The sequence below is a fragment of the Zingiber officinale genome, chromosome 1B (assembly GCF_018446385.1).
Source record: "Zingiber officinale cultivar Zhangliang chromosome 1B, Zo_v1.1, whole genome shotgun sequence".
Classification (NCBI taxonomy): domain Eukaryota; kingdom Viridiplantae; phylum Streptophyta; class Magnoliopsida; order Zingiberales; family Zingiberaceae; genus Zingiber; species Zingiber officinale.
In genome coordinates, this window is record NC_055986.1 from 32,526,363 (window position 1) to 32,543,251 (window position 16,889).

General features: G+C 35.5%; 1 protein-coding gene across 4 annotated transcripts; it reads right to left on the bottom strand.

The window, feature by feature from the left end:
* Positions 1-2,366: 2,366 nt before the first annotated feature.
* LOC122054470 (sucrose nonfermenting 4-like protein) lies at positions 2,367-15,792 on the bottom strand. 4 transcript variants are annotated; one of them, XM_042616074.1, is made up of 14 exons: positions 15,587-15,741; positions 14,826-15,399; positions 14,228-14,315; positions 13,722-13,907; positions 12,990-13,124; positions 12,836-12,895; positions 11,781-11,870; positions 10,861-10,995; positions 7,716-7,863; positions 7,402-7,575; positions 4,839-4,902; positions 4,679-4,748; positions 2,873-2,987; positions 2,367-2,795 (listed from the first exon to the last, which is right to left on the bottom strand). In XM_042616074.1, the coding sequence occupies exons 2-14, from the start codon at positions 14,948-14,950 to the stop codon at positions 2,704-2,706; spliced, it is 1,482 nt and encodes a 493-aa protein (XP_042472008.1). In that variant the 5' UTR covers positions 14,951-15,399; positions 15,587-15,741; the 3' UTR covers positions 2,367-2,703. The 4 variants fall into 4 exon arrangements, 3 of the variants coding, with proteins under 3 accessions (XP_042472008.1, XP_042472011.1, XP_042472010.1); XM_042616077.1 differs by lacking the exon at positions 14,826-15,399 and having other exon boundaries at positions 15,587-15,792; XM_042616076.1 differs by lacking the exons at positions 14,826-15,399; positions 15,587-15,741 and adding an exon at positions 14,470-14,772.
* Between the last annotated feature and the right edge of the window lie 1,097 nt (positions 15,793-16,889).

A 16,889-nucleotide genomic window follows, 5' to 3' on the forward strand; every position in this document is an offset into this window, starting at 1 on the left:
TAACCCTCCAACCCTCCAACCCGAACCCGACCCGAACCCGAAAATGCCCAACCCGAACCTGATTTTTTTCGGGTCAATTCGGGTTTGGGTGGCCGGCCCTAGCTTGAACCCAAGCTAGTGGGGGCTGGCCAAATTAAATTAAAAAGGAATTTTAATTTTAATTTTTATTATGTGGAAGAAATAATTTATTAAAGAGAATTTAAATTAAAATATCTCTCTTATAAAAGATCTACAAAAGATTAAAGAAAGAGATTAGATCTCTTTCCTTATTTGTAGATTGGTGAGATATTTTATTTTCTCTTTAAAATTATTCACATGTTAATAAAATTAAAATTATAGAAATTTTCTTTTATTAACCATGAAGAGATTTTTAAAGAGAAATTTTATTTTTTAAAAATTTCCGGAAACAAATTAGGAAGTTTTAATTGTTGATTGAAACTTGTCCAATTTGTTCTCCAATGATGTGGCCAGCCAATGTAGATTTAATTGGGAAATTTTATTTTTCTCAATTAAATCATGTCAAGGAAATTGAGGAAATTTTATTGTAATTAAATTTCCTAATTTGCCTAGGCCAAGGAATATAAAAGAAGGGGTGAGGGTGCCTTCATGAGACACAACATCTATTATTTCTCTCCCTCTTTTGTTCCTTGGTGTGGTCGGCCATCCTCTCCCTCTCTTCCTCTTGTGGTGGCCGAATCTCCTTCTTCCATTGGAGCTCTTGTGGTGGCCGGATACTACTCGGAGAAGAAGAAGAAGAAGAAGGAGAGAAAGCTAGCATCTCTTGGAGCTTGGTTAGTGTTTTGATTTTCTTCCTTGGTGAAGCTTCCTCTTTGTTGGCCGAACCTAGCTAGGAGGAGAAGAAGGTGATTGGTGGTTTCTCGTCTCGGAAGATCGTTGCCCACACAACGTCCGAGGTTAGAAGAGGAATACGGTAGAAGATCAAGAGGTTTTTCTACAAGGTATAACTAGTAATTTTTCTTTCCGCATCATGCTAGTTATTTATGGAAATAATATCAAATACAAAAGGCTTACGTTCTAGAATTTCGAATATGTTTTTCGAAGTTGTGTTCTTTTGTTTTTTCTTTTCCTTGTGATTTGATTGTTCTCTTTGGTTAACCTAAAGTTATTTTAGGAAATTAAATATTATCTTTCTATAAAAGGTTTTGTCTAGTCGGTGGTGGTTGCTCCCATATCCAAGAAGGCCATGTGCCTCGCCACGTCAGTACTGGGAACCAATTATGGAAATTAATATTTAATGGAATTAATAACTTAAGGAGACTTAGGTCGAACATGTTAAGTTCCACAGGAGATCCAAGTCAAAACCTAAAAGAACAAATAGATTAAGTTTTGGATCAAACGTGTTAAGTTCCGCAGGCGATCCAAAATTTAATTTAAAAGAACACATGGTAGCTAGGAAAAGGTTCAGACCTTTGTACAAAATTTTTGTACAGTAGAACCTATAGGTTTTCCGAGTAGCAACCAACATTAACTCCTTTCATATAATCTAGCGACGAACTGTAAGAGCTGCATCAGTGAGCTTAATCACCTTTTACTAGGTTAAATTATTGAGGAACGTATTAGATGTCACAACTCATCTTCTATTATCTGACCTGACAGACGCATACATTCAGAGAAAAAACTTCTTTCATCCTCTAACCATCTAACGGTCAGCTATAAATTAACCTCATGATTTTACTCCTTTTGTATAATCTACGACAAACTATGAGAGCTGCATCGTTGAGCGTAATCATCTTTTACTAAGTTAAATTTTTATCATAAAATTATGAGCCTCCTTATTTATATTGATTATATTTCTTATATTTCTTGATTGACTTATATTTATTAATTGGACTTGTCATAGTGCATATATTTAATTAAAGAGAAACATTAATAGTGCGTTATAGTTATGATCGGCCCAAAGACTACTTGCTACGACATTAATCAATCCAAATGATTGAACTTTGATTGAGGGGTCATGAAGTTTATAGTTAAAGTTCAATATAAAAAGGTTGTGAGAGATGACACGGTCAAACAAGTTTGGAACGCTCAGACAAGTTGGAGATGAAAGAATCAACAAAAACTTGCATAGCCAAAATATGAAATTGGATCAAGATAACCATCAAATAGACATTGTGGATGTTCAACTAACTGTCCGTTCGATATTTCTTCTACTTCTCGTATGATCATTTCAATCGTTTTGAAATGAACCTAACCGCACTCATGGTTGCTAAAGGGAAAGGAATGGCAGAGGCCACCATTCAAGATACAACATAAAAGTGATAATTTTAGAGTAAATCACAAGCATATTGTTCAAAACCGGGATAAGTTGTTTATGGCAATGGAGACAGGCCAACAATCTCACTCTCTGATACAACTAAAAAGATCAGATTGAACAACATCATTCTTTCCACACCTCATACCGACCTGTTAGAAGCATTTCTGTGCAGAAAATGGAACGTGATAGCACTTATAAGCCCACATGATGGGAGAATCACACACCAATGATAATCAGCGGATACCAAGGGTTAACAAAGGAAAAAAAAAAATAAACATCCTAAACATTTACAGACCCCTGTAGCCTTCTAACCACTGAGGCCTATCCAATGAAATAAATCTCAGATGGATGGGCTGAAACAACAATGCTGACCAAAAAGTGATGTTCTGCAGCAGCCTCAATTGCTCAAGAGCATTGGATATGTTCGGCTAGCAAAGCAGAAATCTGAATACATCGCTCAGTGAAATTATTCCTTCCACACGTTTGCTTCCAGCCTCAACTATGACAACACGTCGTACCCCTGCCACCAAGCATGGGCAGAATATATGAACCCAGAACAAACAATGAAAACCAACACTGTTAATAATCAAATTTTACCAGGATTTGCCAATCTCTCCATCACTTTCATCAAAGGATCTGTGCGGAGGCACATCTGGCATCTCTGGCCATCAAAGCCCCCTTGAGAAGGCATATCATGCCCAAGTTGTAGTGCCTGATTTTGGCATAAGGATACAAAAAAAACAGTAAAATTCATTTATCTGGCATATATTCTAGGAAAATTAGCGAATATTTGCTTGAAGCTATATATTCAATCCAAAGCAAGGTCTTCATTTTGATATCAGTGGCCTGCAAAAGGATATCATCACACCATATCCCAGCTCACTGACATTGATAAATGGACTGAAACTCTTGACTAAGTTAATTGCAGCTAATCAGAATTCCCCTAGGTAAAAACTCACTTGCCATCCTCACAAGGGTGGAGAGCGTATTGAGTTGAGCTTTATACAATGATTTCTCAATAAAACAAAATAAAAATCCATAATGATTATCCATGAAATAAAATTTGGTTTCTTTAAAGTGAATTAGAATGGTTCATATGCTGGAATAGGTTTACCTTTAATCTGTTCGTAAAATGGTTTAATAATTTAAATGTAAGCATACTAGTTAGAAGGATTTACTTTTAAGAAATTTTTGTGTACTATTGAGAACAAAAATTAATTAAAGTGCTGTATGTATTTTGTAATTATTATCATAAAATATGTTCATTATTGTTTCATAAGTTATTTCACACCATTTAAATTAATGTAAGAAAAACATTATATGCCTTCAAGACTTCACAACTTCATATCAAAATGGATAAATGAACACTAGAATATTTCTCTTGTATATAAATAAATTCAAATAGGGCTCAAGAAAAGCAACAAATAATCTGGCTGTCAAGAATCATGGGCTCAAGAAAGGAAATAGGAAAAAGCACAAAATTAAGGTAGGATAAATAGTACAAGTAAACATTAATTAATAGTGTTATAATAGAAGAGGATGCCTAAGTCGAGCAATGGGAGAGGGCAGCAGCTGGTATTGAGGTGAGCCCAGAAAAACATTTTTTTTTATTTCTGAAATTTTCCACATTTTTTTTCCACCTATGACATCTTCATAATGCCTAAGAATTATAATAGGGTTCATCCCAACTGTGCCTTGCTTAATTCTGCCCATATTATGGTCGACCCATGTAGGCATTTTAAGGTCACCATTTTCAACATGGAACTTAACTTCAAAATGTCACAATAATCTCTCTCACATACAGCTCTGCTTGACTTTCCCATCAGGCATTAATACACAAGTTCAGGTCTTATACACCATAATTTGCCCACCACTCTCTTGTGGGAAAAGCTAGCGGTGTCACATCCTAAACAATATTCATATGAATTTTTAAGATAAAAGAGTCCCAACCTAATGCTATTGCATCACTCCTTCACTTCAAGGAATTTTAGTTTTGAGTTCAACTATAACTAAAAAGGGCCATTAATACTTTATCCAAGGAAGCAATGATGCACTCAAATGGAAAGTCATTGTTGAGAAAAGTACCAAGTTTAAACCGTATCAGTTCTACATGTTACAGGACAAAAATGTTGTATGGCAACAAAATTGCTATTATGCTATTAAAAAGCAAGATCATAGCAGACATCAATGTCCCTGATTAAGAAAACTTAATTACAGGGATTTAGATTAACAAGCACAAGACCACTTCACAAATAATGGACAAGAGAATGAATTGCAATTATTAGATTATCGATGCCAACTTTATCTCACAACTGGATGCTCATAACTGATCAGCTTACATGATTGATTGATCTCTTCCAAACTAGAATTAGAATTTAATAAATATAAATTATGGTTCATTACCTGCTGAATGTTCATTTTATCAAGGTGTATTTGCGCATAAACTCTGTCTTTAGCTAATGCTGTGATGTCACTGCAAAATAGAGTCATAAAAAATTTCCTGAAGTGTATTGGGAAAAAGAAGGGAAGAAGGTCGGTGATAAAGAAAAGACAGTCAGCTTACCTTCTGGAATATATATCCACAAAGGAATCATTTTCATCAACAATCGGGATTGAGCTAACTTTAGCTGCAGATAAGCACTACTCTCTAAGACGTCTGACATGCAAATGAAGTACAGGCAAAGTAGAAAAAGAAGGTTGTCTATGTGGCAAAAAAAAAAATCTAATTGAAGATTGAAAGATACATACAACAAAGGAGCAACTGAAGAAAAAAGCAAAACAGCACCAAGGGAAAAATTAGTTGAATAAACTAAAAAAAATCATGATTCACATAGGCAGTCCCCAAAAAAGAGAGTATAAACTTCGAAGCAGAAAAAATTATATGCTAAATTTCGAACAAAGAGTGCAGAAATTATTGTAGTAGTAGTGAACCAATGTTATGAAGCCTCAGCTTCAATTGATCAATTTAGTCCCCCTCAAACTTTTCTATGCACTTCCAACTTTACCTGCGTGAAGAATGCCAAGTGTGCCAAACATAAATTATGTCTAATGATTTGAACTAGGATATAATAAACGCATTGTTTGGATCTACAGAAAACAATAGGGTACAACAGGAGAGATGTACAATGAACAGTGATTTACCTGACCACTAGGTTATATTAACCCTTGCAGAAGGAGAGGAGGGCAGAGCACAGTTTTCAATGTCCTCTCCCTCATTTACCTTGGTAAAAAAAACAGGGAGAAAAGAGAAGAGAGCCCAGGCACTCTTCTGCCCAAAAGGTAATCTTTACCCTCTGAATGATGACATGAACAGGTGGCTTGGACAAAGATGGTCAAGGTTGATGAGAGCGAAGATGGTAGCTCAGTGCAAGGTATGATGACATATACAAGGTAGCTCATATAATGGTGATCGAAGTTAATAGAGGGAAGCTCAAACAAGGCCAATGAGGGGTGGCAGAAGTGAACAAGGTTAGCAAAAGGTAACCAGCATGAATAGTGGGCTCAGACAAGGTCAATGAGGGTGAGGATAGTTCGAGGAAAAAAAACATAATGACATTGATGGGTAGCTTGGACAAGGATGGTCAAGTCAAGAAGGTGACAACCCTAAAGAAGGTCAAACAAAGGCAATGAGGATCATCCACCCCTTTCTGTCTTCCTATTTACTAAGAGGAAAAGAGGATAGGAATTCCTGCTCTTCTCTCCTCTCCTCTCCTCTCCTCTCCCTTGTGCAGGGGTAAACATAGCCTTAGTTATCAAACACTAAGCAAATTCACTTGTAATGTTATTTTTGATACTATGAATGAATATTTTTAGAATACTCTTTTTTTATGAAATCCCCCACAAAGACACACAAGCTATTGGTGAGATCCAAAATTCATGCAGGAGGCGATGGAAATTGCATGCGTGAAGGTGGAAGGTGAACAAGAACATTGGTGGGTGGCAAGTCAACAAAGTTCCAACTCTATGTGAAACAACTTAGTTGGTCAAATGATATGCAAGAGGCTTGGGAAGGCCAGAATTATGTCAGGAAAAGCACAGTGATGGACCCAAACAAGGATGGTGAGTTGTTGTAGATCTTTAAAGGTGTCAAAGAGCGCTGAACAAAAGCCGAGAGAAGTTGGTTAATAATAGAAGGCTTCTTTAATAATATGAGGGATGTTATTGACAACGAGTATGAGCTAGTTGTGAATGGTGATGGATTGGATGGCATACACGATTGGAATGTCTTAGAGAATGTCGATCAAGCAACAAAGGATCAACAAGGGCTTCAACAGAGTTGTTGATGAGATATGTGGCAAATTGGCAAGGCACAAATGAGGACAACTAGGTAGAGTGGTCATAACCAAAGACAACAAAAACATTGCCCTGTACTTGGTGGAGGTGGTTGGTTATGGAGGGGTGGACGGAAAGAGTGAATCAATTTTTGTTGGATCACTATGAAGCCCAATGTGGGTGTAACATATGAATGTGAAGGATTTGATCTCCCTTTTCATTGTATCTCTTTCAATCATTGCCTCTAAAAGCACAAATGAAATGAGCCTGCAATTTACCATCATGGCAAACAAGGCAATAAGCGGTTGTTATGATGTCCAACACATTAGATTACTAGTGGATGCAATTGGCACAGTAGTTCAAGCGAGGCAATTGCTAAACAGAGGACATGACGTACCAAATTTTTTAAAATTTTCAAGCATACCAATTTTTTTAACTTCTATTATTCATTTCTCCAGATTTTTCTCAACACATTTATTCTTGTAAGCATATTATTAAACTTTGTCCTAATCAATGTATCTTACAATTTTATTCCTTTTCCTAAAATGTTCTTATGTCCACATTTCCCAATTTCATCTTATAACATGAACTAGCTTTTTAATCCACACTCCCCTAAAACTATACAAGAGTCCCAAAGAGAACAAGTGGAACTAGTTAAGGATTTATGTGCATCCACAATTTGTAGACTTGCATAAAGATGGTTGTATGGCCAATCAACTATGATATTCGACTGAATAGCATAAAAATCCACATAAAATGAATTATTTAGATCATTATCTATGAATCTAAAATGAAATCAAGAATTATTTCAAAATGGAAAGCTTTAGGTAAACAGAAAGATAGTGAGAATTGACCTTGAATCAAAAGAGAAAGGGCTAAACTGAGTAAACTGTTCTGTCTTAACACAACTAGTGGGCGCCCACTTTGGTCCTCAATTCGCGGATCCCAAGTACCCAATGGTATTTTGCAAATAGGTTGTTGTAGAATAGGTAAAGAACTAATAGAGTGTCTAAAGTGTCGGCAAATACCTGAAAATTAAAAAGCTGAACAGTGAGGCATTCAATGGCTAACAAAACAAATACATATATAATTTCAACAAAAAAACAAGAGCGGGATGAATATCTAAAGCATTCAGCCCCATAATAATTTCATCACAATGTTCGCTTACGTTTCAGAATCCCTGAAAGAGAAGCAAGATGCAATAGTTGTGGAAATGAACCATCATCATGTGCTGATGGGTACATGATTGGAACAGTAGATACTTCATTTTGCAAAATCTTCACAGCCACATCTTTTAAAGAATCATATGGACCAGCCTAGTGAGAGAGATCACAAGATCAGTCTAGTAAGCATTTCCATCATACAAACTGCTAATGGAGGGTAACATGGAAAATCTTCTTTAAAAAATGAGTAAAGGCAGACAAGTTTAAATTCACAGATAGGATAATACTTTTCTTGCATGCGAGAAGAATTCTAATAAGGGCAAGATAGTTTCCTTAATCCTACACTATGCTAATGATGTAATTAGTTAGAATGTGACACTACGGATTGACATCTGATTCGAGTAAAGCATCTAACGCAGACTATTATTGCAATATTTTTTTCATCGTGTACCTTACTCATTTACACCATAAAGATATGTACCAGTTAAATTACTTTGCACATGTGGCTCAGTTTGGGACTGAAAACCATTCTTCAATTAGGTCCCCATTCAATTAGATCTAAAACAAGGACTTAATAAGCCCAATGCAAAACACTAATCATAATGATGGCTCTCAACTCTGCGTTGTTCCTTTAGTATAACTGGATGACCAGCATGTCAAAAAATTGCAATAATTGTGGACAAACTTGGAAATGATAGTTGTGCAACAAGACATTCTGCAAATGGACATGGAACAATCTGTTCCACTTCATGCTCAATGGCATCATTATCATCAAAACATGTTTGCCCCAACTATTAGGGGGTGGGCTACATTATTTAAAATACTCCATTGTGCTCTATGTAATGTCTTATCCCTAATAATGTTTGAACCAATTAAGTCATTTTATTACTCTGTGTTTGAATGCAACAGTTTTTTAGAAACCATAATAATGAAATCTGGGATCCATAGGCATGACTCCTGGAATAGTCATGAAGCTCATGAGAACTGCAGCTTTGCAGATAAACTTTGCATTAACAAGCAAGATAAGGCAGTTTTGAAAAATATAACCAGAAATCCGATCACCATTCCATCTCATCCCATTGAGCCCCATAGATGACTCGAGGATTGGAGGGTTATCTATTAATCACTTAGTAAAGCAACCCCTTTTTAAGGATTCTCAAGGGCTCAGTTTTAAAATCTTCTCAAACAAAAAAGGGTTTATTTTTTGGTAGAAATATTATCAAAAAGTGTAGAAATATCATCAAAAAATGATTCATTTATGTTGTTGTTTGTGAACATTGAAATTTTAGATTTTTTCAGTTTTCATTTTGGTAAAAAAATAAAAACAGCAAACAAAATGTGTTTATCATCGAAATAAATGTCAAAAACAAAGAAAAAAATAACCGTCAAAACTTCAAAGAGATTTAGAAGTTCTTTAATTATTTAGAACTATTTGTTATCATTTTTAAAAACTAATTTCTATTTACCATAAAAAAATCAAAGGCAATGGCAATTATGAAATTATCAATTTATTTATTATTATTGTTATTTTCTTTATAAGCTATTCATATTGAATGCTAAATTAATTACGTGATATATATAAAAAGGTATACTCACAATAAATTATCTTTTAAAGAATAAAACTTTTTATTTTAATAAATATCATAAATTATTATTTATTTAATTGCTTAAAGAAAAAATATATAGTTATTGAAATTGAAAGTTAAATTATATCAAATAAATTTCTTAAATTTTTCATTAAAAAAAAGTGTTTTTGGAATATTTGACTTTTATCCAACCAAATAACACTTTATAGATTTCAAATTTTAAGATTGATTACTATTTTCATCTACCAAACATAAGAGTTGAAATTGAAATATATATTTATTGTTAATATTTTTCCCTTTTCATTAAAATGAAAATCTGAAAATTTCCTTCCAAACAGGATATAAGTGTTCAAGATTTCTATAACTACACGTTATATTCCTCTTTGATAAATGAAACTATTAGACATGGGGTAGACATGGGGAATGACAACTGGAGAAACCCAAGTTACCAAGGGAACACAACTCTAAAACCAGAGATGGAGGCCCATGCAACGGGATCCTAAGTCATGGCTGCAAGCAGTAGTGAACAGGAGCGAGAATGGAACGTTGAGCAGCAATACAAGTAGATCCGCGTATGTAAAGGGAAGTTGGAGACACCAACTGAGAGAGAGAGAGGTTGGAGGAGTATGCAGGGAAAGGGGAAGGAACCAAGGCAAAGAACGTGTCAATAAGCACATACCTTTTTCTTTGTTTTTTTTTCCCATGAACAAAGTTGTTTTATGCAACAACGTAACCCTTTTCATCTTATAAAATCAGTGGTGAAACAAATCCTCAAATTTTAATTGCTCTTTTTTAAAAACTGAAAGATTTTGCTCTACACGTCCTATAGAATTACTAAAACAAGAATTCTTGGCATCATTCTGCTACTGTTCAAAATTGTAGGACAATTTGACTATTCAAAAAACATTAAAAAAAATGTTGTATATATCCTATAGAAAGAAATAAAGTATATATTGAGCATAAGTCAATTATGTGACTCCTTTCAAAATCCAGAAAACCAATATTCTAATATCACATAAATTATCCTCCTCAGGTAAAGCCATAATAAGGGCACATGTACCTCCTCCGTGTTGGCCTTGGGACGGGTTGGTGAGGGCGCTGGGGGCGAGCGTATTCGCCTTTTTTTGCCACAATAATAAGGGCACATTATTAAATTTAGATCTTACTATAATTATCTCTTTTGAGTCCACTAGGAATTTATATGTGTTGCACACTAAGTTCTATTAGGAGTACTTTTTATAGTCGGACTATATTTTTCCTCCGTTTATAATGATCAAGGATGGATAAATATTTTGAGAATTTAATTAGTAATTATTAATAGTAGTTTAAGTTTGATCTTCTAGGAAATATTATGGTGGACAGTGAATTCCATTGTGTCAGACAGTGACTAGAAATTGTGGACAATCTTTGCAGTAGAAATAACTTGACGACTCTTGATATGAGTTCATTTATCTTAGGTAGACCAAGAACTAAGCCTATGATTTCCTTTTAAACATGCAGATAAGTAGCAAAGACTATAGCTTGAAGGGTGACAAAATGAAACAAAAAAAGCATGGATGTTTACGTGGATCATGCAACTTTGAAGTGATTTGCCATGATTCTCTAACTGCCCCAAAAGCTGATGCTTCCCCTCCTTCCAAGCATATATTGTATGGGTCTCCAGTTCTTCCTCTCTAAGATTTGAGCCTCGATTTCCAAGCTGACAATGCAGGAAAGTTTTCCATTTATGATAACAGAGGCAGTCAATATAGAAATCATTAAAATACTAAATTCCTTCACCGACATATGACTGCAAAGTTTCGACTTGCCAAAGAGAAATGTGTATGCAATCACATTGACATAAAAAAAAGCAATGTTAGCAATCAAACAAAAAAGTACCATTTTTCTACAAATTTATCAACCTCTACTCATCTGTTATAGAACATTTCCAACCAATAATGTCATACAGCCAGCCAACCACCATCATCTGTTGACACTATTAAATCTTATTACTTCAACCAAGCACTATTCATCTGTTATAAAGCATTTCCGACCAATGATGTCGTACAACCAGCCAACCACCCATCATCTGTTCATACTAAATTTTATTACTTCGGTACGGGTGATTACTAAAAATAATTATGAAAATATCGACACTTTCACCTGCAACACCATCCGTGGAGCCAACCACAGATGAAGCAAAAATATAAGTGACAAGAAAACAACATCAGTAATAGGTCTTATGGGTTTTTTTTCCTTAGTCCAAGAATTGATTAATGCTTGGCGTCTGGAGAATTATTGTAAAGGGTGAAAATCAATTAATATATGGTTTTCTAAGTTGAAAACTGAAAATGCTCAATAAAACATTGCAACCAAACCCCCAAAAAATGCAACCATTGCAGTTATATATTCAGCACAACAAAAAGACATTCCTAGAGATAAATAAACAGCCATAAACATAGTGACTGTTGTCAATAAGTTCAGAGCAGGGAATCATATACATACCTCTTGAAGAATTAAAATAAAATCCAGAGCACTTAGTACTCCAACAAATTGACACCTCAGAGAATCCCACAGTGGCGCCACAGAAATTCCCTAAATATCCATGGCAGAAAATTGAATAAGATAGTATTGCTGAGAAATCATGATTAAAATAACAAGAAGAGGAACAAAAATAAGCTTCATAAGTAAACATTAATGTTACCATAGGCAAACAGCCAATTTAATGGTAAAATGAGGAAATAATATATAGCACGGCATACAAGAAAGAGAGTTACAGGCATGGCAATAGTGAGGCACAAATGTCAGCTGTGCAAGGCAAGGTAAGGAGAACCAAAAAAACCTTTATGAGTTACTAGAAATAATAAAATGAGAATTAATATAACATGAAAATTATATGGCATTAACCCAAAGCTCCAAATCTAGTTGTAAAATTACAACTTATAGCTGTCTTTTAAAATTAATAATAATAATAATAATAATAATAATAAACTTTATAGAATCATTGACGTTTTCTTAAGTAAAAATTCCAAATTAAACACAAAAAATATAAGCCATTCCGATCAAGATGATGGCAACATTTGAAATATATAGATATGCAAAAAGATACAGACGTTCGGAAACCTAGCATTAGCATACACCTAGTGGTTTGAGACAACAGATGGAATGAGATTATGACAGAGAAGAGTAGAAGACTGACAAAATGGTCATTGATTTCAAGTTATTATGATAATCTATTTTCCACATGCCACCCTTCACATTTTGAAGTGGCAGGTTTGACGTGGCATGCACATGCAATTATGATTGCACCAAAATGAAACAATAAGGAATGCTGAATTACATTCAATAACCTTTATTGTTTCTGCAAAGTAATTAAATCAGCACGATGATGACTCAGCATTAACTTGAAATAGCAAGGACTATTTTGACTTCAGATACAAGTCTGAATGCATCAAACAAAAAACTACAAGGCGGTGTAGATTGTCCTAAATGTTAGATTGAAAAGCATTTGAGTCAGAAATATTACAGGTTAATTTACAAATCCACATCAAAGGAAATACCTGTTCATAGAGAATATGAAATGCCTGCTTCACAGGCAAATTAACATCGAGTGCAACAACCTGAATTATTGTGTAATATTAGATGGGTGCAAAATGTCACCAGCATTATATTAGTACGTGTTTATGTTGACAAATAAACATAAAGTGCTTATACCTTTCCGGAGTCAGGAAGTAAATCATAAGCTGTATGTGACGACAAGAACATAGAAATATGAGAGCGGGATATTTTTATATCCTCCTCCGAAATCCTAACAGTGCCACCTTGCATGGTTCCTTCTCGCGATGCTGCCTAATTAATGCCAAAATACTCATCGAGACATAAAATAATAATAATAGAGGTAATCAAGCCATAAAATAATAATAGAGGTGCCCATCTATGTCATACATAAGGTGCACAAACCAATTAATGATGAAATTTTCTGTTCATAAACAAGACCAGATAAGCGTCACCACAATGGCTCCAGACAGGAAAAAAACACAATTCAGAACAGAACACACCCATGCCAATATAGGAACAATGCAAACATGTAATGTTCAGACAATTGAATGGCTAACATGATGGTGAATAGCAATATGGTATTAGTGAAGTAATTAATTCGTGATGTATTTGATAGCGCAAAGTAAATGCTTGCTCCATTTGATACTAATATGTGTCTAACACTTTTATCAGAAAAAATGGCGAAATTATGAAACACCATAAACATCATATGTTTTCAACATAAACTAGTTATTTTGCATTAATTATAAGCATAATCTAGTTTTATTATAGTTCACAGTTTAACAAGGAACAATAAAATAATTGTTGCAATATTGTCAAACATGTCAAGTCATTGCGCTTGTAAATGCATTGCATTGACAAGAAGCAAATTCCAATAAGTTAACATACTGCATGGTGAAATGTTTCGTTGTCCACATCCATTCCCATTCTGTTATTAGGCGTCCCAGGGCTTGGTAATGCAGCCAAAGGATTAGCCTCGGAAAGTATACAGATAGTGTTGACTACTCCATAGTTTCCACTGAGAAAAGGCTGGCGTTCATCATGCCTCCACTCACCATCAACATAAAATTTATACTGCATTTAACATGACAAAGTAAAAGTCAGCCCATCCCAGCACATAATTGCACCATAATCAGTCATACAAATAGAAATGGTCCACTCAGAAAGGTACAATAGACCCTGACTAAATGAAACAATACACAAATATTTATGCATCCCAAGTTTTCATAGATAAAGATAAGCATATTTTAATATCGCATAAATCAAGATCAAGAATAGGTGACCAAAAGATATCCACCTAGGTGATAAAACATTTTCAAAAAAAAATATAATTTTTTTGCTATATAATTTTTAGACAACAATGCAACCAAAATAGGAAAAATCCAAAAATATACCTGATGTAACCCTGGTGATAATCTGCAAATAACCTGAAACACTGTAGGACAACCCTCCACAGGAGACATGGGAATATGTTCGGACCATCTGATGCATGGATTACAAACTTATTAGGTCATCTTGGTAGTTACATCAACTGTATGAACAACTTTTGTAGCTGATTGAGCTACCACTATTTGTAATTTGAGATGTTTGTAATATATTACATAATGAAGTTTACATTTTGACTAAATTTATTTACCATATCAATCACGAATAGGCACCCTGAGAAAAGAGAAATTTTTAATAAAGCATCTCTGAGGTAGCAGCCCGAAGCACGAAGCTCCCGCTATGCGGGGTCCGGGGAAGGATCCATTGTATACAGACTTACCCTACTTTTTGCAAGAGGCTGCTTCCATGACCTTTTGGTCACAAAGTAACAACTTTACCGTTGCGCCAAGGCTCCCTCAATTAGAAGAACAAATCAATACCAACAGTCAAAACATGGAGTAGAACAAACAATGGAGTGACAGAACAAAAGAAATTACAATAGAAACAACTGTACACTGGTTTCATGCAATGAAATGCAGAAGGGGAAGTAACCACTGTGAGACTGACCCTGTAAAAGAGCCGGTAACGAAGACCCTTCTCCCACCATAAGGCCACACAAACCGTGTGGGCGCTAACACACTGCCAGCAACATTTGCTCCCACATGCGAATTTTCCGCATCCCGAGGAAACATTTTTGCACGAGACAGCCAAACAGCTACTCCAAGGCAAATTAGCCCACTTCGAATCCCTTCACCTCGTATACAAAATTGCAATCTCCAGCCTTGGGTCAGACAACCACCTCTCACAATTCAATTCTTTTTTCTTCAAGAACAAGAAGTAAGCACCACCCTAATTTAAATTACTTCCTGCAACGGGATCCTCCACAGCAACGTAGAGGACCCCTCAGTGATTGGCCAGAGATGGCATCAAATCACGGAAAGTCGCTCAATAAATGGAAAGGTTGGCCTCAAATCCGAGTCCCTCAAACACTTCAGGGACGCGGAAAAAAGACAACCAAGTTCGTCGATACCAACCAGAAGCCGCTTCCAAATCCTCCTCAACTTCCAAATCCGACCATCAGCTCTGGATTTCAATAAAGATCCGACAGCCAAAATGTAATCCGTCAGATCTTCAACAAGCCCTATGGTCAGAAACAAAAGCGTCAACTGGATCTCAGAACGCCGATCAATAATCAACCAAAAACAAAGTAATAATAATAATCATCTAGACCCCAAATAAAAATCCCGATCCTATGCGAACCAGACTCGTCTAAAATTTCAAAGTATGGAACCCTAAGTCGAAAGGAAACAACGGGCAGCCAATCTCACCTTCGAGGAGCGAACGCGAGGAGAAGAGACGGGATGGCGACGAAAAGGGCGGAAAAAAGGGAGAGGGGAGAAAGTGAGAGCGAGGCTAGAAAATAAAAGCAGTAGAAAGAAGCCCACCACAAATCTTGGGTCACGAGTTCGATTCCAAACCAGGCCGACTTGAGGCCAATTTTGGAAAAACGAAGAAGAAGAAAAAACCGAATAAACGTAATGCCGCCCTTTTTCTGCGGGGAGCGAGTGTATGCGGAGGAGGGCAGAAATGGAACATTAAAACAAAAAAAAAAGGTGAAAGGAAGAAGATAAAGGAGAGACGGTGATCAGATCTCTACCGCAGATCGGAGATCGTACGATCTCTGAAGGCTCAACCAATGGACCCACCAGAGACTACCGAGATTCGTGGGCTTGAGGGCCCCAAACCAAACCAGACCGGTAGGTCTGACATCAATAGAGTACAATTTGACTCACGTGATCTGCACGATTATCTGAAAGTTGGGTGCGTAGCTTTTAAAAAACAAAATTTTTATTGAAAGGTTATGTATTTGATTTAGGGGTATAAGAATAAGGAATTAGAATGATTTTTTGTTTTTTAATGATGGGTTAATGGAGATAGAAATGAGAATGAAATATTAGAATAAAATCTAAAATTTAGGGAATGGATGAAACTCATCTATCCCCTAAGGTTTGATATCTCATTCTAAAAGTAAAGTTTTTCAACTTCCAACTAATCGAATTCATCAATATATTCGTCATATCGATGGTGATATGAAAGTCACAATTTGGTCGAGATTTAATCGTTCAAGCTAAATTTTTTAATTCCATCGTGGCAACGGCAAGATTTTGCTGATCTGAATAACAGAAATATTCCTCCACGAATCTAATAAATGTGGTATCAATGATGCTACCATCCTTGTCAATGACGACGAACCACTTTGTCCCCTTTATAGTCAGCGACGTTGACAAAACTAAAGGAGCCCAGTGCGGTTCTAGTAGTTTGATACATGATGCCGATTAAGGTCATGGCATTGGTAATCTTTGAAGCTTTTCAATGTCAAAATAGTCGAGGAGGATATAGACGGAGAAGGTATTTTTCAAGAGATGAGAGATCATTTTTTAGAGAGAAGGATGTAGATGGATAATGGTCTTCAAGGGAACTTTTGAAATTTTAATTGATTTCCATTTTAAAATATCAAACTAACAAAACATTATATTAAAATAATAATACACATTTTCATTCTAATATACTATCAAACTCATTCTGATCCCTACCGCCTAAACCAAACATCACCTCATTCGTCGAAGAATA

What these genes read in the sequence shown, in the direction of transcription:
- LOC122054470 (XM_042616074.1), bottom strand. Translation starts at nt 14,950, where the DNA reads ATGTTTCCTCGGGATGCGGAAAATTCGCATGTGGGAGCAAATGTTGCT. An exon ending in TTCAAAGTTGCATGATCCAC is followed by an intron (nt 7,864 to 10,860) that starts GTAAACATCCAT and finishes CTCTCTCACTAG; the next exon opens with GCTGGTCCATATGATTCTTT. An exon ending in GTGGATATATATTCCAGAAG is followed by an intron (nt 4,749 to 4,838) that starts GTAAGCTGACTG and finishes TCTATTTTGCAG; the next exon opens with TGACATCACAGCATTAGCTA.